The 25,557-nt window shown below is 40.5% G+C and overlaps 1 protein-coding gene across 3 annotated transcripts in view; it reads right to left on the reverse strand.

Moving 5' to 3' along the window:
• LOC135511891 (phosphatase and actin regulator 2-like) overlaps window positions 1-25,557 on the reverse strand; it is a 76,363-nt gene that overhangs the window by 45,983 nt on the left and 4,823 nt on the right. The window contains exon 1 of one of the 3 annotated variants that reach the window (XM_064933404.1): window positions 17,059-17,129. The exons of 1 other annotated variant lie outside the window; for it this stretch is intronic. In XM_064933404.1, coding sequence (XP_064789476.1) covers window positions 17,059-17,071 — 13 coding nt within the window. In that variant the 5' untranslated portion in view covers window positions 17,072-17,129. Of the gene's footprint in view, window positions 1-8,793; window positions 9,049-17,058; window positions 17,130-25,557 lie in introns of those variants that run through there. One more of the 3 variants, XM_064933403.1, reaches the window with a different exon arrangement.

Genomic DNA, 25,557 nt, shown 5'->3' on the forward strand with positions numbered 1-25,557 from the left:
TAAGTCTATGATTTGATATAGCAGTCTGACTGAGCGGTGGTAGGCTGCAGCAGGCTCGTAAGCATTCAATCAAACTTTACTTTGTTTGCCAGCAGCTCTTAGCAATGCTAGAAGCACAGCGCTGTTTATGACTTCAAGCCTATCAACTCCCGAGATTAGGCTGGCAATACTAAAGTGCCTATTAGATCATATAGTCAAAGGTATATGAAATACAAATGGTATAGAGAGAAATAGTTGACGCGTCATAATTTCTATAATAACTACAACCTAGAACTTCTTAACTGGGAATATTGAACCACCAGCTTTCATATGTTCTGAGCAAGGAACTTAAAAGTTAACTTTTTACATGGCACATATTGCACTTTTACTTTCTTCTTTTTGCATTTTTTAAACCAAATTGAGCATGTTTGATTATTTATTTGAGACTAAATAGATTTTATTTATATTATATTTTATTTATTATATTAAGTTAAAATAAAAGTGTTCATTGTTCATTCAGTATTGTTGTAATTGTCATTATTACAAACAAAAAATTATATATTTAAAAACAATGGTCGATTTAATCAGAATCTGCTTTTTTTGGTCCTCCAATATTCGGTGTCGGCGTTGAAAATAATTGGTCGACCTCTACCTAGTAGTATACATCCATAGAGTAGAACCTAGTAGTATACATCTATAGAGTAGAACCTAGTAGTATACATCTATAGAGTAGAACCTAGTAGTATAGATCTATAGAGTAGAACATAGTAGAATAGATCTATAGTGTAGAACCTACTGGAATACATCTATAGAGTAGAACCTAGTAGAATAGATCTATAGAGTAGAATCGAATATAATAGATCTATAGAGTAGAACATGGTAGAATACATCTATAGAGTAGAACCGAATTGGAATGCATCTATAGAGTAGAACCTAGTCGTATAGATCTATAGAGTAGACCCTAGTAGTATAGATCTATAGAGTAGAACCTAGTAGAATAGATCTATAGAGTAGAACCTAGAAGTATAGATCTATAGAGTAGAACCTACTGGAATACATCTATAGAGTATAATATGTCTATAGAGCAGAACCTAGTAGAATACATCTATAGAGTAGAACCTAGTAGAATACATCTATAGAGTAGAACCTACTGGAATACATCTACAGAGTAGAACCTACTGGAATACATCTATAGAGTATAATATATATCTATAGAGCAGAACACATCTATAGAACCTAGTAGAATACATCTGGCAGGTAGCCGAGTGGTTAAGAATGTTGGGTCAATACCTGAAAGGTTGGTAGTTTGAATCACCCAGCTGATAAATCTGTTGATGTGCCCTTGAGCAAGGCACTTAACCCTAGTTGCTCTGGATAAGAGCATCTGATAAATTACAAAAAAAGAATATGTACATAGAGTAGAATTGAAGACAGATGTATTTGATAGGTCTGAATGGTATCATGTCTGCATGACATTTTGAGTGAACAAATGACCGGTAACAAGCGAAATAAATAATCATTATGTCTCAGCCAGTGGTTATATATGGCAAGTGTTTCAATGTGAAGAGAAGTACAGCATGAGGCAAGTGTGATTTCCAACAGCTTGAGCTAACACCTCCATTTCAGCTGAGCTTGTTTTAGTCTAACTAGCTTTTGTGACACTGTTCGAGCGCAGGGTTTTGATTTGAGCACGACATAATTGTCCATCATTCTAAAGCTAATAATACCTTGTTATGTCATTGCAATGAAAACAACATTTAAAGCCATCAGACAGCTTTATAGCCCAAATTGTGTTTACACAGGCGACATATCTTTTCCAATTTCTAATCATCTTTCCAACAGAGCTCCAGTTACAAGTTTAAACATCCTACTCATATAAAAACTGATTAGCTATATATACGAACAGAAAACTATACAACTATATATATATATCATTGCAGATGGCAGTAACCAAACATTGATACGATAAAAAACAACAATACACAACCATGATAACTAATGATTATTCCCATGAATGACCAGACCAGCAGGGATAACAACTTCTTGCCTGAGGCCTGACATTCAATATTAAAAAGGCCTGAGGTGATGAGCATTGAATAGTGCAGGAACATATCATACACCACTACAGTAGATCAGTTAATATCTTCCTATGAGACTTTGCTCCTCAACTCTGACAAGGAATTTTAAGTGAATGTTAATTTCTGATGCAAATCAAAGTTTTACTAGAAATATATTTTTCTCTAGCATAAGGGAGGGACAAAACAGTGGACAATGAAGTAGTTGTTAATCAGGTACTACTAATTTCCCAGAATTACACTCAATACTCCAAACAGCTACTAAAAACAACCCCAAACTGTTTGGGGAATTTTGGGTTAAGCCTATAGAAGGACTCATAATGTCCTTCCGCAGTTATCACATGTAGCCTCAATTAATCAAGCTAACAAACAAATAGGAAAGAGGTGTGGCCCATGAGGGGCCAGCTGCACTCCAAACTTCCGATCCCATGGTTTCATTTCCAGATTGATATAAACTAAGAACAATGGGAGCTTTACAGCAGGTTCTTTGTGTGGTTAATGGCAGGAAAATCTGTAATGCTCACAATTATCACCATTAGACTCTTCAATAAAAAGACTAGAACTGCCTGGGAGAAAATGGACAGTGGCTTCACTTGTTGCTGCTTAGTGGAGAGTGTTAGAGAGGTTGACTATTAGGAAGAACTGATTTAGGACAGAGCTTTATATCCACATGACACCAAGTCATTAATAATGTTGTTCTCCTAGCACATGGGCATTTCACTGTCACTACTGTCATTTCACCTTTCTTCCATTCTTAGACAAGCTAACTTAATTGACAGAGGAAACAGTAGCCCTTCTCAATTTTTGTTTGGATTTTCTTGAGAATTAATTGATGGTGCTAAACCAACCAAACAATGATTGAGACTGCACTGACAGCACAAACATCTAGGCCATATACAGATAAATGTCCATCTGCTGGGAGAACAACATAATACATGATGTGTTGTCATGTGAATCTGCTAGCACATTCAGTATACAAATCCTAAAATGTGTGCAGCGCTAATCACTGTTATAGTCCAGGCAGCAGCTTTCATGTTGAGGTGGAGGTATAACTCACACACAGTATCAAACAACATACTGCAGGACAACAATAATTCAAACAGCTGCTGGACAGGGGAGAAAATGGTTTAGGGACACAGATGCAGAAAAGAAGTGAATAGTCCTCGGCTCTTACATTGCCCAAGGAGAATGGCTTGGAGCCATAATGAAATGAAAGTCACAGAAAATGGCACCTCAGAATAGCCCCAGCCATACATCAAATCAATCAAATTGTCTTTGTCACATGCGCCGAATACAACAGGTGTAGACCTTGTCATGAAATGCTTACTTACGACACCTTAACCAACAATGTAGTTCAAGAAAAATAGTTAAGAAAATATTTACAAAATAAACTAAAGTAAAAAAATAAAATAAAAAGTAACACAATAAAATAACAATAACGAGGCTATATACAGGGGGTATCGGTACCGAGTCAATGTGCAGGAGTACTGGTTAGTCAATGTCATTGGGGGGGGGTAGAAAATACCTGTATATAGGTAGTATATACCTGCATATACGAGGTATATTCGACCTAGTATATACAGTGCCTTGCAAAAGTATTCACCCCCTTGGTATTGTTCCTGTTTTGTTGCATTACAACCTGTAATTTAAATGGATTTTTATTTGGATTACATATAATGGACATACACAAAATAGTCCAAATTGGTGAAGTGAAGTGAAAGGAAATTGAAAAAAATGAAAAAAAATGAAAAAACTCTAAAAAATACAAACTGAAAAGTGGTGCGTGCATATGTATTCACCCCCTTTGCTATGAAGCCCCTAAATAAGATCTGGTGCAACCAATTACCTTCAGAAGTCACATAATTAATTAAATAAAGTCCACCTGTGTGAAATCTAAGTGTCACATGATCGGTCACATGATCTCAGTATATATACACCTGTTCTGAAAGCCCCAGAGTCTGCCACACCACTAAGCAAGGGACACTATGAAGACCAAGGAGCTCTCCAAACAGGTCAGGGACAAAGTTGTGGAGAAGTACAGATCAGGGTTGGTTATAAAAAAAATACCTGAAACTTTGAACATCCCACAGAGCACCATTAAATCCATTATTAAAAATTGGAAAGAATATGGCACCACAACAAACCTGCCAAGAGAGAGCTGCCCACCAAAACTCACAGGCAAAGAGGGCATTAATCAGAGAGGCAACAAAGAGACCAAAGATAACCCTGAAGAAGCTGCAAAGCTCCACATCGAAAATTGGAGTATCTGTCCATAGGGCCACTTTAAGCCGTACACTCCACAGAGCTGGGCTTCACGGAAGAGTGGCCAGAAAAACTAAGCAAACATGTTTGGTGTTCGCCAAAAGGCATGTGGGAGACTCCCCAAACATATGGAAGAATGAACTCTGCTCAGTTGAGACTAAAATTGAGCTTTTTGGCCAACAAGGAAAATGCTATGTCTGGCGCAAACCCAACACCTCTCATCACCTCTCGTCACCCCGAGAACACCGTCACCACAGTGAAGCATGGTGGTGGCAGCATCATGCTGTGGGGATGCTTTTCATCGGCAGGGACTGGCAAACTGGTCAGAATTGAAGGAATGATGGATGGCACTAAATACAGGGAAATTACTGAGGGAAACCTGTTTTAGTCTTCCAGAGATTTTAGACTGGGATGGAGGTTCACCTTCCAGCAGGACAATGACCCTAAGCATACTGCTAAAGCGACACTCGAGTGGTTTAAGAGGAAACATTTAAATGTCTTGGAATGGCCTAGTCAAAGCCCAGACCTCAATCCAATTGAGAATCTGTGGTATGACTTAAAGATTTCTGTACAGAAGCGGGAACCCATCCAACTTGAAGGAGCTGGGGCAGCATCGCCTTGAAGAATGGCAAAAATTTCCAGTGGCTAGATGTGCCAAGCTTATAGAGACATACCCCAAGAGACTTGCAGCTGTAATTGCTGCAAAAAGTTGCTCTACAAAGTATTGACTTTAGGAGAGTGAATAGTTATCCACACTTTCTGTTTTTATGTCTTATTTCTTGTTTGTTTCACAATAAAAAATATTTAGCATCTTCAAAGTGGTAGGCATGTTGTGTAAATGAAATGATACAATCCCCCCAAATTCAATTTTAATTCCAGGTTGTAAGGAAACATAATAGAAAAAATGCCAAGGGTGGTGAATACTTTCACTATAGGTCGAGGATGGCAGGAAGCTTGGCCCCAGTGATGTACAGGGCCATACGCACTACCCTCAGTAGTGCCTTACGGTCGGATGCCAAGCAATTGCCATACCAGGTGGGGATGCAACCTGTCAGGATGCGATAGAATAGATGGTGCAGCTGTAAAACCTTTTGAGAATCTGGTGACCCATGTCAAATCTTTTCAGTTTCCTGAGGGGGAAAAGATGTTGTCATGCCCTCTTCATGACTGTTTGGTGTGTTTTGATCATGATAGTTTGTTGGTGATGTGGACACCAAGGAACTTGAAACTCTCGACCCGCTCCACTACATTTGTCTATGGCTGCGTTTACACAGGGAGCCAATTCCGATCTTTTCTGATCTAATTGGTCAAAAGACCAATTAGTGAAAAAAAAGATTAAAATTGGGTTGTCTGTGTAAATTTCAGCCATAGACAAATGAATGACTGGGACTATACAGAATCCATCTACGATTTGAGATGACTTAAATGTCATCAGTAGTTCTATATCAGCTTCAGCTGTAATGAGACAACAATCAAGACATTTCATTTCAAGAGAAAACAAGAGGCCTATAAGACTTTCAATAAAGGACCAGCATGCCTCAGTCAGGCTGATAATTAATGTTGATGAGGTATCAGGAGAATCAGCCAAAATAAACATCACAGATGGAGTACACAGAAATGATGAATAGTATGAAATTGATACTTCCACAATGCTACGTTAGGAGGGTCAAAACACATGTCCGGTCCTATGTGTTTACTGATGCACTTGCAATACAATTTAGTCAACCCTTTTTGTAAACTCCAGGCTGTGACTCATACTGACGGGATTCTATTTCTGTGATGACGTCATTGGAAAGGAGTCTCATAAACAAAAATACTAATACTGTTTGGGCCTTCGAAAACAGAATTTCGAGTAGCCAAATAACATATGATGAAACTACACACCAAATCAAAAAGCATTCATTCACATCCATCTGTTTGCGTTAAAAAGATCAGGCATGCTGTTTGCTCACCAGATGTTTTTCCCCATTGTCTTTCTTTATGTGCCACGGGCAACAAGAAAAACATTTGGTCAAGGGGAAATAGGGAGAGGTTTCCTCAGTTGACGCCACTGGGGAGGGTTTATGCAGTCACTGTGGAGGGCTTACACACTTCAACGCCAAGGTTTTTAAGATCACATGCTATTTGACATATAAGAATTTTCTCACATTTTGTGTAATTGACCAAACATGTGAAAAGCTGACATTGTTATTACGAATAGTGAAAATTATGGACTATGATTCCTTATAGGAAGGAAGAGAACAGGAAGAGAACAGGGAGAGAACAATTTTGTTTAAGAGAATACATGCCTTGCAAGGTAAACTCATAACTATAACACCTTAGGTTATGTTTTATTTAACTTTTATTTAACTAGGGAGCTCAGTTTAGAACAAATTCTTATTTACAATGACGGCCTACCCCGGCCAAACCCTAACCCAGACGACGCTGGGCCAATTGTGCGTCGCCCTATGGGACTCCCAATCACGGCCAGTTGTGATACAGCCTGGAATAGAACCAAGGTCTGTAGTGACGCCTCTAGCACTGAGATGCAGTGCCTTAGACCGCTGCACCACTCGGGAACCCCAATGTGGCTGCACTATAAGCTTATTTAGGCCCTGGAGAATTGAAAAGTCAGGCCTGCATGAACTTGTTCGTAATGTTATTGTTAAAGGTTCAATGCAGCCGTTATTATCTCAATATCAAATCATTTCTGGGTAACAATTAAGTACCTTACTGAGGTATACCATAGTACCCTCCAAGCTCATCATCAAGCTGGAGGACCTGGGTCTCAACCTCGCCCTGTGCAATTGGGTCCTAGACTTTCTGACGGGCAGCCCCCCAGGTGGTGAAGGTAGGAAACAACATCTCCACTTCGCTGACCCTCAACACTGGGGCCCCATAAGGGTGCGTGCTCAGCCCCCTCCTGTACTCCCTGTTCACCCACAACTGCGTGGCCATGCACGACTCCAACTCCATCATCAAGTATGCAGACGACACGAGTAGTGGGGTTGGTTACCAACAACGACGAGACAGCCTACACGGAGGAGGTGAGGGCACTTGGAGTGTGGTGTCAGGAAACAACCTCTCACTCAACGTCATCAAAACAGAGATGATTGTGGACTTCAGGAAGCAGAAGAGGGAGCTACCCCTTATCCACATTGAAGGGACAGCAGTGGATAAGGTGGAAAGTTGTAAGTTCCTTGGCGTACACATCACAGATAAACTGAAATGGTCCACCCACACAGACAGTGTGGTGAAGAAGGCACAACAGCGCCTCTTCAACCTCAGGAGGCATACATATAAAAATACAGGGAAATCACATGTCTGACTGCACTGGGCCTTTAAGTAAGTGGTTGGTATGGTACAGAAGTTGCATCCTGACCCTGATGAACATCTCCCACTGCATTAACTGTGCCATTATGGACCATTATTCAACACCACTCACATACTAACTTTGACATCAATACAGCAATGTCTGTTTGCTTGGGCATGTGTGAGCAACTGGGTATTGAACCCAGGTTGTCTGCAAGACTACTGCGTTAGCCCACTGAGCTAAAGCCGTAAGGCATAAGCTCTTAGGGCTCAGTCAAGGTTAGGTTACTTATTGTGTAGACTAGCTTGTTCACCAAACCTATATGTCCCTACTCTTTTTGAAAAGAAAACAGATGTGCTGATCAGTATCTCTTCCATTGAAGATGTAGTTGATAGCGCTATAGCCCAGGGGTGGACAAACTTTTTAGCTCAAGGGCCACATCGGATTGTGAAATTCAACGGAAGGCCACATCTTTTGGGGTGACCAATTATTTGTTAAAATCAGTTTGCAGGGGCCTCCCGAGTGGCGCAGTGGTCAAAGGCATTGCAAGGCAGTGCTTGAGGTGTCACTACAGACCTGGGTTCGATTATACATTTTTTTGTATGTCTCGCGGGCCAGATTGAAGTGCAAAACATTGTTTTTTTGTTCAATAGTGAACTGTTATTGCGCCGTAAAAAAAAAAAACTCGAGTACAACACGTACGTCCCCTGATCCAGAGCTGTGTGGATTTTTTTACGGGTTAGGGTTAGTTTACTATTGAACAAACAATCAATATTTTGCATGTCTTCCAGTTTGCATTGTCATTTAGTTGTGTCTATATTAAACAGGGTTCAAATATGAGTAATTGTTGAGTCCATCACTGATGGCCATAACGTAACAGTTAGTGATACAAAGTATTCGATTCTTGTCAAAGTAAATGTTACTTTCGTTTCGCCTCCAGCAGCTTGTTACATGTACATGCATTCAGAATCAGCTGCAATGATGTAGCTGCATATGCACGAGCACATTGGAGTGATGGGAAATAAGATAGATATTTTTTCCGGCAAACCAACTCAAACTTGTTGAAAAGCTACATTTCAATAGGGTAAAATTAAAAAAAATAATATAACGAGTGAAAATGGTCAGACATTGACTTCCTAAACAATTAGATAGCGGTACGCGCTTGAACGAGGAATGTAGACTCACCACCGCTCGCATTTTGAGACAAGGTAGAGACAGACGTCTGGCCCATTCTGTCTTCAATTGACCGAAAAAGTAACAATCACGCGCTCCCCCAGGAACTTTTTTTTTCACCACAAAATCGTAGCCGTCGCCTAATCCTAAAGTTCATTTCACCTACTTCAGGCAGTGGACAATTGTTGGGATAAAACTCTTGAAAAAACCGCTGGGTCTCAAAACCACTGATTCAGCTCAAGAAGGCCTGTCATTCCTTTATGCAGATTAGTCTACTACCCGTCAGAGGTCGAGGGGAGGCAGTCTCTGTAGCCTACCTCCCCAACAGCCTACAACTGAGATGTAGATACCAGGATTTCATCCATACAGTATAGAGACATTTTTCGAACACACAGTTACTGACACCACAATATCATTCCAGTGTTCAAAATCTTGAAATTCATGGCAGTTTGATGTTTGCAAACATCAATTTCTAAAATCCAAATAATCATGTCATAGTTTTAGTAACTTAGTAATACATATAAAATCAACACAAATCTTCAACAGGTCTTTGAAAACTGAATAGAAAGTTAGTTTAATACTATATTTGGGCAATGGAAATCTTAAATCTACATATTATGACTACCTGCAAAACTTTCTTACACTGTTACAGTCATCTGAATTGTTCCTCTTAGGCTACGGTTCCCTGAGAAGAAGAACAAAGACCTGAGTGAGCTATATGGTCAGTGGGTGGGAACCTCTCAGGAAGGCTCTCCAATTCCCGCCCAGAGCTGACGGAAACCAGCCCTCTCCTGCCTCCAGACCCTCCCTGAGCATTGTGTCACAGGCAGCTACACTGTGAACGCCTCACCATAACCCATCTCCTCATCCTCCCACCTCCTAAACCATCCTCCTAAACCGTGTACAGTATCTCTGTTATTACAGCACACAAAGGCAGCACTGTACAATGAGCATATGCTGTTACTTTGGCCCTAAATGCTAATACTAAACTAAAAGATCACCCCCCCTGAGCTTGTTCACACCACTTAAAAATACACCACAAATGGCTGGCTCTATTTCCTTTCGAGGCATGAGGCTCAACCCCTGAGTGGACCTCTGTTGCAGTGAGCTCCAGCTTTTGACATGGGCGATACCATTCTGATGTCATAGTACTCGCAGGGGCCCTATGGCAGGGCCTCAGCTGACACTCTAGCTGCGTGATGTGTGTTATCAGGAGATAAAATACTTTCACATACCAAAACATGGATATACTAAACCATCCAGCACTGTCGCACACACTGATTACAGCCTACACGTTGAGTAAGAGCATTGCCATTGTACATATAGGGAAACTGTGATTGTAGATACATTGTAATGTGCAAACTACTATATATAGAAGCTAAATTAAATAACTATTGTAATGTTGACAAGAGGGATCATTATAATCATGATTAATGACATGAATGTATGTACACAGTAGGGTCTATCTATGGTGAGTTGATAGATACAGAGTATCTGAGAGAGGTTGTAAAAATCCATTGACCTTTGCAGACTGTTTGGTTTGGGTGCAAGGCTGACATCTACTGTTCAATGAACATTCTGTCAACAAGGATATTCTAGAAACCATACCATCAATCAATTGAATGGCAAAAAGGTATGCACAAATCTTTAAGTAAAAGGCAAAATCTTACCAAAATGTCCCAAAGTACACACAGAAACATAACATTAGCCTTATATTATCAAACATGAATCAAGGCTCATACATGATTCTAACAAGAAAAGCATTGCCAGTCAGCTTTAAGTAAAGTGGCACATTGCTCTTGAGATGAAAGCCTGCCGTGGCATAGGGAGGAAATCACTAACGACTATAACCAAAGTGCAGTCTAAGTGCATATGGCAGACTAGATCCTCTACCACTCAACCTATCCACAAGAACCCAAATACAGCCCTATGAATCTATCAATGCTAATACACTGATCCCCCAGACAGCATCACTACTTATCTTCTGTGCCTTCCGTCAGTTCCTTAATGTATTGATAGGAGATGTTGGCAACACATAGCCTACTTTTACAAATCACTAGGTAAATACTTTAAATACTAGGTTATAATCCGTTCAAAAAGTATATTGTTTCAATACGTGAAAGGTAGTTCTGTATGGCCTAATCACTATTCTATGCTCGTATCAATTATGAAAAAGGCCCAGTAGTAGGAAGGGAAATGGATAATGGATATACAGTACCAGTCAAAAGTTTGACACACCTACTCATTCCAGGGTTTTTCTTTAGTTTTACTATTTTCTAAATTGGAGAATAATAGTAAAGACATTAAAACCATGAAATAACACATACGGAATCATGTAGTAACTGAAAAAGTGTTAAACAAATCAAAACATATTTTAGATTTAAGATTCTTCAAAGTAGCCACTCTTCGCCTTGATGACAGCTTTGCACACTCTTTGGATTCTCTCAAACAACTTCATGAGGTAGTCACCTGGAATGCATTTCAATTAACACATGTGCCTTGTTAAAAGTTCATTTGTGGAATTTATTTTTTCTTAATGTGTTTGAGCCAATCAGTTGTGTTGTGACAAGGTCGGGGTGGTATCCAGAAGATAGTTCTATTTGATAAAAGAACAAGTCCATTTATGTCAAGAACAACTCAAATAAGCAAAGAGAAACGAAGGCCATCATTATTTTAAGACATGAAGGTCAGTCAATACAGAAAATTTCAAAAACTTTGCAGAAAGGGCCGTCGTGAATCAGTCCTTCATGGTCAAATTGCTGCAAAGAAACCACTACTAAAGGAGACCAGTAAGAAGAAGAGACTTGTTTGGACCAAGAAACACTAGCAGTGGACATTCATTCAGTGGAAATCTGTACTTTGGTCTGATGAATCCAAATTTGAGATTTTTCCAACCGCCGTGTCTTTGTGAGATGCAGAGTAGGTGAACAGATGATCTCCGCATGTGTGCTTCCAACCGTGAAGCATGGAGGAGGAGTTGTGATGTTGTGGGGGTGTTTTGCTGGTGACACTGTCTGTGATTTATTCAGAATTCAAGGCACACATAACCAGCATGGCTACCAAAGCATTCTGCAGCTATACACCATCCCATCTGGTTAGCGCTTAGTGGGACTATCATTTATTTCTCAACAGGACAATGACCCAAAACACACCTCCAGGGTGTGTAAGAGATATTTGACCAAGAATGAGAGCGATGGAGTGCTGCATCAGATGACCTGGCCTTCACAATCAACCAACCTCAACCCAATTGAAATGGTTTGGGATGAGTTGAAGCTGGTTGAGAAAATGCCAAGAGTGTGCAAAGCTGTCATCAAGGCAAAGGGTGACTACTTTGAAGTATCTAAAATCTCAAATATATTTGTTTAACACCTTTTTGGTTACTACATGATTCCATATATGTTATTTCATAGTGTTGATATCTTCAATATTATTCTACAATGTAGAAAATAGTAAAAATAAAGAAACTGGAATGAGTAGGCGTGTCCACACTTTTGACTGGTACTGTATGTCTTTACAATGTTACAATATACCTCACTCATTGACTAATGGATATATGTATTTATGTTGTTACAGTATACCTCACTCATTGACTAATGGATATATGTATTTATGTTATTACAGTATACCTCACTCATTGATTAATGGATATATGTATTTATGTTATTAAAGTATACCTCACTCATTGACTAATGGATATATGTATTTATGTTATTACAGTATACCTCACTCATTGACTAATGGATATATGTATTTATGTTATTAAAGTATACCTCACTCATTGACTAATGGATATATGTATTTATGTTATTACAGTATACCTCACTCATTGATCAAAAAGGTAACAGGATGTCCAAGTGGAGGAAAAAGGGAACGAGTCATAAATGATTAACCAGCAATCTCAGCCAAGGTAATTATTGTTTATGTGGTGCTTCTTAGTTCTTCCTCTTTTTAGATGATTTCTTTATTAACCTCTAACTTTGAGGTGAGTTCCTATGTGTTGGTAAACTTTGTTTTATATTACCTAGACTGTATCTGTCTAAAATGACAGTAAAACCATAGTTCTAATCTGTATTGTAGAGTAGAGAGGATCATACTTTGTCTATGAAGTAGTCTACATTAAGGTGAATATTTTCAGAACAACATTTGATACATTCAGATTGGTCTCATACTATAGGATCTGTTTTGCATATAGATTAAGTGGAGCAGACAGGGCCATTTGTCCATACAGGTAATTGCTATTAGATCCGAAGAGCAAAGGTCTAGCGTCTCTATCAAGCACTGTGAAATGATGGGATGTCATGAGTGTGTCTATCGTCACTGAGTGTGTCTAGTTGCTCGTCACTGAGTGTGTCTAGTTGCTCGTCACTGAGTGTGTCTAGTTTGTCATTGAGTGTGTCTTGTTGCTCGTCACTGAGTGTGTCTAGTTGCTCATCACTGAGTGTGTCTAGTGGCTCGTCACTGAGTGTGTCTAGTTGCTCGTCACTGAGTGTGTCTAGTTGCTCGTCATTGAGTGTGTCTTGTTGCTCGTCATTGAGTGTGTCTAGTTGCTCGTCACTGAGTGTGTCTAGTTGCTCATCACTGAGTGTGTCTAGTTGCTCGTCATTGAGTGTGTCTTGTTGCTCGTCACTGAGTGTGTCTAGTTGCTCATCACTGAGTGTGTCTAGTGGCTCGTCACTGAGTGTGTCTAGTTGCTCGTCACTGAGTGTGTCTAGTTGCTCGTCATTGAGTGTGTCTTGTTGCTCGTCATTGAGTGTGTCTAGTTGCTCGTCACTGAGTGTGTCTAGTTGCTCATCACTGAGTGTGTCTAGTTGCTCGTCATTGAGTGCATTCAGATTACCGGCTGCAGTACAGTACACATTGATGTGAATGTTATGTGATGGACCAAGCTAATATTATCTGTTATGGAGGTTTTTAAGAAATGATACATACCACTACTGCATGCCATTCCATAGCTAGCCACAGGTAAAAAGGCAAAAATATGAGACAGAGAGGTGCAAGCATGTCCTCATCCCAGTGGTAGAGACTTGATGGTAGTTGTGCATGAAACACACTTTTTTTTTAAGTCATAAAATTGAAACAACTGTATGTTTTGATGTGCAATTTGCACCATAGTTTGAATTGTCTCACCATTGTGGGACAATTCAAAGTATGCTGCAACCTCAACGTTTCAGAGAATTTTACATACCCAAATCAAAAGTGATTACATACAAATACTGTATGTATGGTACAAGTATGTTGAGAAAACCTTAACATTGACACATCAGAATGGGTTACTTTATACACAGATTAGATTTGACCTTCTCCACAAGCAAACTATTATTGAAACTGATATCTGTTACTTTGTTACTTTGTTTGGATAGCAGGTATCTCTCATTACTGGACCACTTCACTTCCTACTCTGAAATGTTGTATGTACTGTATACAAATCAATGTGTCATCCTGTCTGTAAGTAGTTTATTTTCCCTGGTCTGGATGGCTCTTATTTTGAAATCTAGCTTATTTTGAAAAATAGCTCATTGCAGAGCGAATCGAGAGCATTATATTTCACAGTGCAGAGACATCGGGGCTTATGATCACATAAAGGTTCAATATGAGAGAGAGGAGAGGAGCAGCAGACAGCCAGAGACAGAGGTCTACCCACCCATTGCTCATCCACGTCAAAATAAACCATGACGACGTCGGACTGTTTGTCTTCATTGAAAAATCACTACCACTATCTGTAGCAAATGACAGATCTGATTTTCCACAATTGGAATCCAATTGTTTTTGTTCAGACATGCTGCTAAGCTTATTGATGTGTTGTACATTAAAGATGTGGATTGGCTCAAAACCGTTGGCTTAGTGTCATTGATTTTCACGATTCTTACAGTTACTTTGGTCCATTACACTGTTTGGACTGAGACTGATCTGTTACTTCATATGCAGTCACACTGTACTAAAGCTGTTTCAATTACAAGTTCAATTGAAAGGATAACGTAAGACGAGACAAAATAACATTTGTTAGACTGCATTGGTTAATTCCCCAATGGAAGTAGTGCGACATTTCCCGCCATTGAGTACATCTATTCTGGGATAGGGTTGGTTGTGACAGAATAAAGTAATGCCACAGGGTAGCCTTTAGCCTTGTTGAGCATCAGGGTTTTCTACAACACTGCTGAATCACTGTGGTCTGAGGCTATGCAGATGTGGACAACCTGATTCATATGATACCATATACAAATTCTGTTTTGCATTGTAAAACACAGATTGAAGAACACAATCTAAGAACACATCTAGTCAAATGGCTACCCAGACCATTTGCATTGCCCCCCCCCCTCTCTCCACACCATTGCCACTCTCTGTTGTCATCTATGCATAGTCACTTTAATTAACTCTACCTACATGTACATACTACCTCAACTAACTGGTGCCCCCACACACTGACTCTGTACCTGCACCCCTTGTATATATTGTTATTTTTACTGCTGCTCTTTAATTACTTGTTACTTTTATCTCTTATTCTTATCCGTATTTTTTGAAACTGCACTGTCGGTTAGGGGCCCGTAAGTACCGGCAAGCATTTCACTGTAAGTTCTACATCTGTTGTATTCGGCGCATGTGACTAATAAAATTTGATATGATTTGATTTGACAATCTACTGTTAAGAATCCACCTGGACCATATGAAATCATGTGTAAAGAAATATACATACTGTACCTATAACAGACTCACGACACATGGCTTTGTATCTTATCTTTCTATACATCACATCATAGATCAATACTGCAGTAGTATCACAGGTGAACTTGACTTATATTTCTGTCTGGGAGATCTATGTACCTAGCCCTCCGTGTCAGTCCAATTTCTCCACTAGAGAAAGTTAGGAGTTAAGATCGGAGTTATGACATGAGTTAACAAACAGTGAAATGTTATGACATTCACAGAGTGTGGCAAACTTAATTAAACTTATCAAATGGCATTGACTAAATATAGACGGACTGTAATCCACTACAAGACACAGAGTCATCATACCCTGTCATTAGCTGTGACTACCCTGTCACTAGCTGTGACTACCCTGTCACTAGATGTGACTACCCTGTCATTAGCTGTGACTACCCTGTCACTAGATGTGACTACCCTGTCATTAGCTGTGACTACCCTGTCATTAGCTGTGACTACCCTGTCACTAGATGTGACTACCCTGTCATTAGCTGTGACTACCCTGTCATTAGCTGTGACTAACCTGTCAATAGCTGTGACTAACCTGTCACTAGCTGTGACTAACCTGTCACTACCTGCGACTAACCTGTCATTAGCTGTGACTACCCTGTCATTAGCTGTGACTACCCTGTCACTAGCTGTGACTACCCTGTCACTAGCTGTGACTACCCTGTCACTAGATGTGACTAACCTGTCACTAGCTGTGACTAACCTGTCACTAGCTGCGACTAACCTGTCATTAGCTGTGACTACCATGTCACTAGCTGCGACGAACCTGTCATTAGCTGTGACTACCCGGTCACTAGCTGCGACTAAACTGTAATTAGCTGTGACTACCCTGTCACCAGCTGTGACTACCCTGTCACTAGCTTTGACTACCCTGTCACTAGCTTTGACTACCCTTTTCAATAGCTTTGACTACCCTGTCAATAGCTTTGACTACCCTGTCAATAGCTTTGGCTACCCTGTCACTAGCTTTGGCTACCCTGTCACTAGCTGTGACTACCCTGTCACTAGCTGTGACTACCCTGTCACTAGCTGTGACTATATAATATGTTATGAGATGATGAATATAATATTCTTAGAGGTAATCTCTCTAAGTGATACGGCTTTTTGTGTATCTTTAAATAATCAAATAAGTACAATACAAAACAGGTTTTTAAACAATTTAGGCACAAGCTAAGTTATTTAAACAACTCTAATCCAACAAAATGACATTACAGGAATGGGTTTTTGCCTGGCAGTCTTCCCTAAACAGCTGATCTGAATACACAGAGGGAAAGTCAAAAGGTTCCTCCTCAATAAGTAGGGTAGATAGCAATCCCAACTGTCTCTCGGCAACCCTCTTTCATGCATAGTCCAGGGGAAATGTATCCAACAGAGAACATTTAGAGAACTCCTACTGCCAACTACTGTAACAGCACACACACAACAATCACAAGGACAATAAATTCTCTCTCACACACAAATACACACAGAAACACAGACACACACAGAAACATAGACGCACACAGAAACATTGACACACACAGAAACATAGACACACAGACACAGACACACAGACTAAAGGGGACTCACGAGCATGCTCCATGACTGGAAGAAAATGATCACCCTTGTGAGCTGATCCTTTCTTTTCCTCATAACTCTCTTTCCCTCTCTCCCTCTCTCTCTCCTCCTAGCCCTCTCTTTCTCTCCCTCCCTCTCTCTCCCTCCCTCCTCTCTCTCTCTCTATCTCCCTCCCTCTCTCCCTCTAACCCTTCCTGTGCAGGGAGCTGGCTCTCTAATGTTCATCAGTGTTCCTTGCAGCATGCCTCTCTGCAGTGGACATGACCATGAAGCCAGTGGAGGCTGCTGAGGGGAGGACGGCTCATAATAATGGCTGGAATGGAGCGAATGGAATGGTATCAAACAGATGGAAACCATGTTTGATGTATTTGATACCATTCCACTGATTCCGCCATTACAACGAGCCCGTTCTCCCCAATTAAGGTGCCACCAACCTCTTGTACATGAAGCAGCCCAGTGAGCACAGGCAGGGGACACAACAACCATTATCTCCATTAGCAAGGCTTGATAGAGCCAGTCTGGAACCATCAAATGGAGCCTCCCTGTCCACTGAGGCTTTTAGCTGCAACCTGAGGCCACAGGGAGGAAGATAGAGAGGGGGGGGGGCTCTGCAACCATCATTAAAGCCAGACTGATTTCATTACTGCTATTCACCTAAAAAAATATTCTCTCTGCACCCCAGACTCCATGTGTCAATACCCATCACGACGTTCAGAGGCAGAATGGAAAGTTATGTGAGGTTGAAGTTGGTGAACAAGTGGGTTAGAGGGCTGTGTGGAAATCTCTGAAAAAAACAGTTTAGTCTATTTTGAAGCGCAGTGTTGAAATTAGCCAACGTTCTAAAAGGAATGAGTCATAGTAGCTGATATTTTCTTCTCTGGCAGCAGACACTTCAGAGTGGGCTTTCAGAGAACAAACACTTGAGGGTATTTAGATCTCATGCTCAGCCAGGAGTCTATAAGAAGGCTGTAAATGGCATTGCACTATAGAACTGAGCAAGCATACAGTATGAAGCCTGGGCAGGTAAGGGTACATTTCATTGTTAGGATAATCTCTCATGGACAGATGCAAGTAACCCCCTAACAAGTCCTTAGCCCTTTATGGTCCTAACAAGTCCTTAGCCCTTTATGGTCCAAACAAGTCCTTAGCCCTTTATGGTCCTAACAAGTCCTTAGCCCTTTATGGTCCGCACAAGTCCTTAGCCCTTTATGGTCCTAACAAGTCCTTAGCCCTTTATGGTCCTAACAAGTCCTTAGCCCTTTATGGTCCTAACAAGTCCTTAGCCCTTTATGGTCCTAACAAGTCCTTAGCCCTTTATGGTCCAAACAAGTCCTTAGCCCTTTATGGTCCTAACAAGTCCTTAGCCCTTTATGGTCCGCACAAGTCCTTAGCCCTTTATGGTCCTAACAAGTCCTTAGCCCTTTATGATCCTAACAAGTCCTTAGCCCTTTATGGTCCTAACAAGTCCTTAGCCCTTTATGGCCCCTTTATGGTTATTACTGCATTGTCGGAACTAGAAGCACAAGCATTTCGCTACACTCGCATTAACATCTGCTAACCATGTGTATGTGACAAATAAAATTTGATTTGATTTGATTTTAACAAGTCCTTAGCCCTTTATGGTCCTAACAAGTCCTTAGCCCTTTATGGTCCTAACGTCCTTAGCCCTTTATGGCCCCTAACAAGTCCTTAGCCCTTTTATGGCCCCAAACAAGCTTGATGACTAATTTAGAACTCCAAGTAAATTATAGCAATCTGAACAAGGTGCAAACTTGTGCCCTGCTAACTCTCCCTGATGGTGCTAAAACTGAACTGCATTATTAAAGTAGCTGCATATACTTAATACTCACATAGGTCATATTTGAGAGTCAAAGTCCATGTTAAATTTCTGCCAGTGTTTCAACACATGATGTAATTGAATGTATTTAATCATTAATGTGTGAACAGCATTATTACAAGTTATGTTGACAATATCCTCCATGTCCTTTTGGTCTTGCGGATATTAATGACCAATAGTGTGACATTAACTGAGCTGGGTTACTGTTTGACAACTGGGTCAGCTCGACTGGGATGGAAATTGCATTTACATAGTTTTGAAAGTGACAGCGGAAACAAGTTTGTATTTTTAGACTCTTTAAGGTATGATAAACACAGTGAGCCACTGACCTGGCACAGTCAGGTTGTTGTGTAACTTAAAGTCACACCATACCGTATTAAAGGTTGAGTTTTACTATGTTGGAACTTGTAACCCATGGTCATTGGACAAAGAATGAATAGATGCAGACCCAGAATAGATGCAGACCCATGATGATGAGTCATAACTATATATATATATCTATAAAGACATCAAAGCAAAATAAACCTTTTATAAGCAACTGAAAAACATATGGGAAAATAGCCTATCGGCTTTCAAAGATAACTAGGGCAGCATGGAAATCAGTGATGAAAGACCCCCCTCACAAAGATAACCAGGGCAGCATGGAAATCAGTGATGAAAGACCCCTATCACCAAGATAACCAGGGCAGCATGGAAATCAGTGATGAAAGACCCCTCTCACAAAGATAACCAGGGCAGCATGGAAATCAGTGATGAAAGACCCCTCTCACAAAGATAACCAGGGCAGATTGGAAATCAGTGATGAAAGACCCCTATCACCAAGATAACCAGGGCAGCATGGACATCAGTAATGAAAGACCCCTCTCACAAAGATAACCAGGGCAGCATGGACATCAGTAATGAAAGACCCCTCTTACAAAGATAACCAGGACAGCATGGAAATCAGTGATGAAAGAATCTGTGCCGTACTAAACCCAGACTGGTCTGTTACTTCATAAGCTGTCACACTGTACTAAACACAGACTGGTCTGTTACTTCATATGCTGTCACACTGTACTAAACCCAGACTGGTCTGTTAATTCATATGCTGTCACACTGTACTAAACCCAGACTGGTCTGTTACTTCATAAGCGGTCACACTGGACCAAACACAGACTGGTCTGTTACTTCATATGCTGTCACACTGTACTAAACCCAGACTGGTCTGTTACTTCATAAGCAGTCACACTGGACCAAACACAGACTGGTCTGTTACTTCATATGCTGTCACACTGTACTAAACCCAGACTGGTCTGTTAATTCATATGCTGTCACACTGTACTAAACCCAGACTGGTCTGTTACTTCATATGCTGTCACACTGTACTAAACCCAGACTGGTCTGTTACTTCATATGCTGTCACACTGTACTAAACCCAGACTGGTCTGTTACTTCATAAGCTGTCACACTGTACTAAACCCAGACTGGTCTGTTACTTCATATGCTGTCACACTGTACTAAACCCAGACTGGTCTGTTACTTCATAAGCTGTCACACTGTACTAAACCCAGACTGGTCTGTTAATTCATATGCTGTCACACTGTACTAAACCCAGACTGGTCTGTTACTTCATATGCTGTCACACTGTACCAAACACAGACTGGTCTGTCACTTCATATGCTGTCACACTGTACCAAACACAGACTGGTCTGTCACTTCATATGCAGTCACACTGTACTAAACCCAGACTGGTCTGTTAATTCATATGCTGTCACACTGTACTAAACCCAGACTGGTCTGTTAATTCATATGCTGTCACACTGTACTAAACCCAGACTGGTCTGTTAATTCATATGCTGTCACACTGTACTAAACCCAGACTGGTCTGTTACTTCATAAGCAGTCACACTGGACCAAACACAGACTGGTCTGTTACTTCATAAGCTGTCACACTGTACTAAACCCAGACTGGTCTGTTAATTCATATGCTGTCACACTGTACTAAACCCAGACTGGTCTGTTACGTCATATGCTGTCACACTGTACTAAACCCAGACTGGTCTGTGACATCATATGCTGTCACACTGTACTAAACACAGACTGCTACCCTGGTTACAAAGATAACCAGGGCAGCATGGAAATGAGTGATGAAAGACCCCTCCTACAAAGCGACCCTTTGTGTGTTTGAAGCTGAGTCTTTTGGCATCGCCATCTCACAGGGCCACGATTTTACATTCAAGGGAGCAGAGAGCTTTAGGCTTGGAAAGATGATCAAGGAAGATGTTTTGAGGTGTTTTCCCTGCCTCCCCCACAGGTCAGTGGGGGTAAACCCAGGAATACATGTCTTCTCATGTCGCTGCCTGAGGTACCGACTCAAAAATACTTATTTACTGTAACGTTATGCAGGGAGACAGAATACTTCATAATGGCAGGCCCTTCAAAACAGAGGAGATATAGAAGTTTGAACTTCAATGTCTTTATTCCAGAAGCTTCCCTCTGTATGTGTTGATCATCACAACTCAAGATGAGGATATGACTCCAAAATATTGACAATAAAACAGGAATGGAATGGATCTGGAATGAATATCAGCCAAGTCCTCAAATCGATGACCGGATATGAACGACATCTGAGGGAAGATCATTTCAGGGGAAGGGAATTATGTGATGTTGTTCAGCAGCATTGAAATAGTCCCAGCCAGCTAGAGACAAATTAATATTGCGCTTCAGTCGGAACCACTCTGAACTGATCTTAGTTAGAAGCAGACATCTGCACCCACACAGCTGCCTGCACAGAGATACTGTATCACGTTCTCATGATATTTTTATGGCCAACTGCTTTGATTACCCCTCTTTCACTTTCAGTTCCTTCCCAGTCTAGAGATTGATTAGTGTCAGAGGAAGATCACTTCCCTTGGTTCCACTCTCCCAACACTGCAGTGACTACAGGTCCTTGTAAGGGGTTGTACTGTCCCAGAAAATGGGGTTACCTTAACTAATCCAGTTGTAACCATAGTAATTAACACACAAACATAGCATGTTTTGATGTTCATTGATACTACCTTACCAGACCAGTTAGCCTTGGTGAGAAACCAACAAGACTGCTACAGTACAAACTCTCTTAGAATGTAGTCTGAGAATCATTTACATGATATGCAGTACCAGTCAAAAGTTTGGACGCACCTAGTCATTCAAGGGGTTTTCTTTATTTTTACTATTTTCTACATTGTAGAATAATAGTGAAGACATCAACATTATGAAATAGCACATATGGAATCATCTAGTAACCAAAAAAGTGTTAAACAAATCAAAATATATTTTAGATTTTAGATTCTTCAAAGTAGCCACCCTTTGCCTTGATGACAACTTTTCACACTTTGGCATTCTCTCAACCAGCTTCACGTGGAATGCTTTTCCAACAGTCTTGAAGGAGTTCCCACATATGCTGAGCACTTGTTGACTGCTTTTCCTTCACTCTGTGGTCAACTCATCCCAACTCATCCCAAACCATCTCAACTGGGTTGAGGTCAGGTGATTGTGGAGGCCAGGTCATCTGATGCAGCACTCCATCACTCTCTTTCTTGGTCAAATAGCCTTTACACAGCATGGAGGTGTGTTTTGGGTCATTGCCCTGTTGAAAAACAAATGATAATCCCACTAAGAACAAACCAGATGGGATGACGTATGACTGCAGAATACTGTGGTAGCCATGCTGGTTAAGTGTGCCTTGAATTCTAAATGAATCACAGACAGTTTCACCAGCAATGCACCAACACACCTCCTCCCTCATGCTTCACAGTGGGAACCACACATGCAGAGATAATCATTGTGTTTCTTGGTCCAAGCAAGTCTCTCTTCTTATTATTGGTGTCCTTAAGTAGAGGTTCCTTTGCAGCAACTCGACCATGAAGGCTTGATTGACACTGTCTTCTCTGAACAGTTGATGTTGAGATGTGTCTGTTACTCAGTTACTCTGTGAAGCATTTATTTGGGCTGCAATTTCTGAGGCTGGTAACTCTAATGAATGTATCTTCTGCAGCAGATGTAACTCTGGGTCTTCCTATCCTGTGGCGGTCCTCATGAGAGCCAGTTTCATCATAGCGCTTGATGGTTTTTGCCACATGCTCTTGAAGAAACGTTCAAATTTCTTGAAATGTTCCCTATTGACCGATCTTCATGTCTTAAAGTAATGATGGACTGTCATTTCTCTTTGCTTATTTGATCTGTTCTTGCCATAATATGGACTTGGCATTTTACCAAATAGGGATATGATCTGTATACCACCCCTACCTTGTCACAACACAACTGATTGGTTCAAACGCATTAAGAAGGAAAGAAATTCCACAAATGAACTTTTAAAAAGGCACACCTGTTATTTAAAATGCATTCCAGGTGACTACCTCATAAAGCTGGTTGAGAGAATGCCAAGAGTGCCCAAAGCTGTCATCAAGGCAAAGAGTAGCTACTTTAAAGAATCTCAAACATAAAATATATGTTGATTTGCTTAACACTCTTTTGGTTACTACATGATTCCATATGTGTTATTTCATAGTTTTAATGTCTTCACTATTATGTAGAAAATAGTAAAACTAAAGAAAAACCCTGGAATGAGTAGGTGTTCTAAAACTTTTGACTGCTACAGTACATTGTTATAATGACCTGGCCTTGATTGAATGCAATGCTGGATATGTTGGAAACACAATTATGACCAGCTGCATTGTGTTAAACACATGCAGTAGCAAAGGGCACAGAAAGTGTGATACTTAGTAATTTGGAGTGTCAAATTCAAACTGAATGTCTATTTTGGGAGTATTGTCCAGAAAGGGTACAATGTGCACAGCGTGCTACACTGCCTAGCTCCCTTACAGTGTAATTACATGACTAATTGAGTGTAGGGAGGAACAGTATTCAACCCCTCATTGATTCTGAAGGGGCAAAAACCTATAATGATCACAACAAATCATTACTTCCCAGAGCTTCTTTAAGAGTCTGAAACCCCTTCCATTATTATTTGAGAGAGCGTAACAACTCTGAGTTGGAAAGGTCAGAGTTACTCAAATGAGAGACAAAGAGTACACTTTCAAGACAAGTTCTTATTAAGCAAAACAATATATAAATGGTATATTTTTATTTTTACCTTTATTTAACTAGGCAAGTCAGTTAAGAACAAATTCTTATTTTCAATGACGGCCTAGGAACATTGGGTTAACTGCCTGTTCAGGGGCAGAACAACAGATTTGTACCTTGTCAGCTCGGAGATTTGAACTTGCAACCTTCTGGCCCAACTAGCCCAACGCTCTAACCACTAGGCTACCCTGCCTTAACAAGATCATTTCCATGTAGGCCTTTATTGTGGTGATGTGTGGCCCTGTACTGTTATATTCATTAGAAGACCACATACTGTATATATATTTATAAACTGGGTGGTTCCAGCCTGAATGCTTACTGGCTAAAAGCTGTGGTACATGAGACCGTATACCACGGATATGACAAATCATTTATTTGTACTGTTCTAATGACATTGGTAACCAGTTTATAATAGCAATAAGACACCTCAGGGGTTTGTGGTGTATGGCCAACAGACCATGGCTAAAGGCTGTATCCAGGCACTCTTAAGAACATCTCATAGCCATGGTATATTGGCCATATACCACACCACACCCCATCGTGCCTTATTGCTTTAATATACACTACCGTTCAAAAGTTTGGAGTCACGTAGAAATGTCTTTGTTTTTGAATTAAAGCAATTTTGTTGTCCATAAAAATAACATCAAATTGATCAGAAATACAGTTTTTAGACATGGTTGTAAATGACTATTGTAGCTTGAAATGGCTGATGTTTTTATGGAATATCTACATTGGAGTACAGAGGTCCATACCAGCAACCATCAGTTCTGTGTTCCAATGGCACGTTGTGTTAGCTAAGCCAAGTATATCATTTTAAAAGGCTAATTGGTCATTAGAAAACCCATTTGCAAGTATGTTAGCACAGCTGAAAACGCCAACAGTGAAGAGGCGACTCCGGGATGCTGGCCTTCTATGCAGAGTTGCAAAGAATAAGCCATATCTCATATCTAATTGATCATTAGAAAACCCTTTTGCAATTATGTTAGCACGGCTAAAAACTGTTGTGCTGATTAAAGAAGCAATAAAACTGAGCTTCTTTAGACTAGTTGAGTATCTGGAGCATCAGCATTTGTGGGTTTGATTACAGGCTTAAAATGGCCAGAAACAAAGCACTTTCTTCTGAAACTTGTCAGTCTATTGTTCAGAGAAATGAAGGCTATTCCATGCGAGAAGCTGCCAAGCAACTGAAGATCTCATACAATGCTATGTACTACTCCCTTCACAGAACAGCGCAAACTGGCTCTAACCAGAATAGAAAGAGGAGTGGGAGACCCCGGTGCACAACTGAGCAAGAGGACAAGTACATTAGAGTGTCTAGTTTGAGAAACAGACGCCTCACAAGTCCTCAACTGGCAGCTTCATTAAATAGTACCCGCAAAACACCAATCTCAACATCAACAGTGAAGAGGCGACTCCGGGATGCTCGCCTTCTAGGCAGAGTTGCAAAGAATAAGCCATATCTCAGACTGGCCAATAAAAAGAAAAGATGAAGATGGGCAAAAGAACACAGACACTGGACAGAGGAACTCTGCCTAGAAGGCCAACATCCCGGAGTCGCCTCTTCACTGTTG

The sequence above is a fragment of the Oncorhynchus masou genome, chromosome 24 (genome assembly GCF_036934945.1).
Source record: "Oncorhynchus masou masou isolate Uvic2021 chromosome 24, UVic_Omas_1.1, whole genome shotgun sequence".
Taxonomy (NCBI): Eukaryota; Metazoa; Chordata; class Actinopteri; order Salmoniformes; family Salmonidae; genus Oncorhynchus; species Oncorhynchus masou.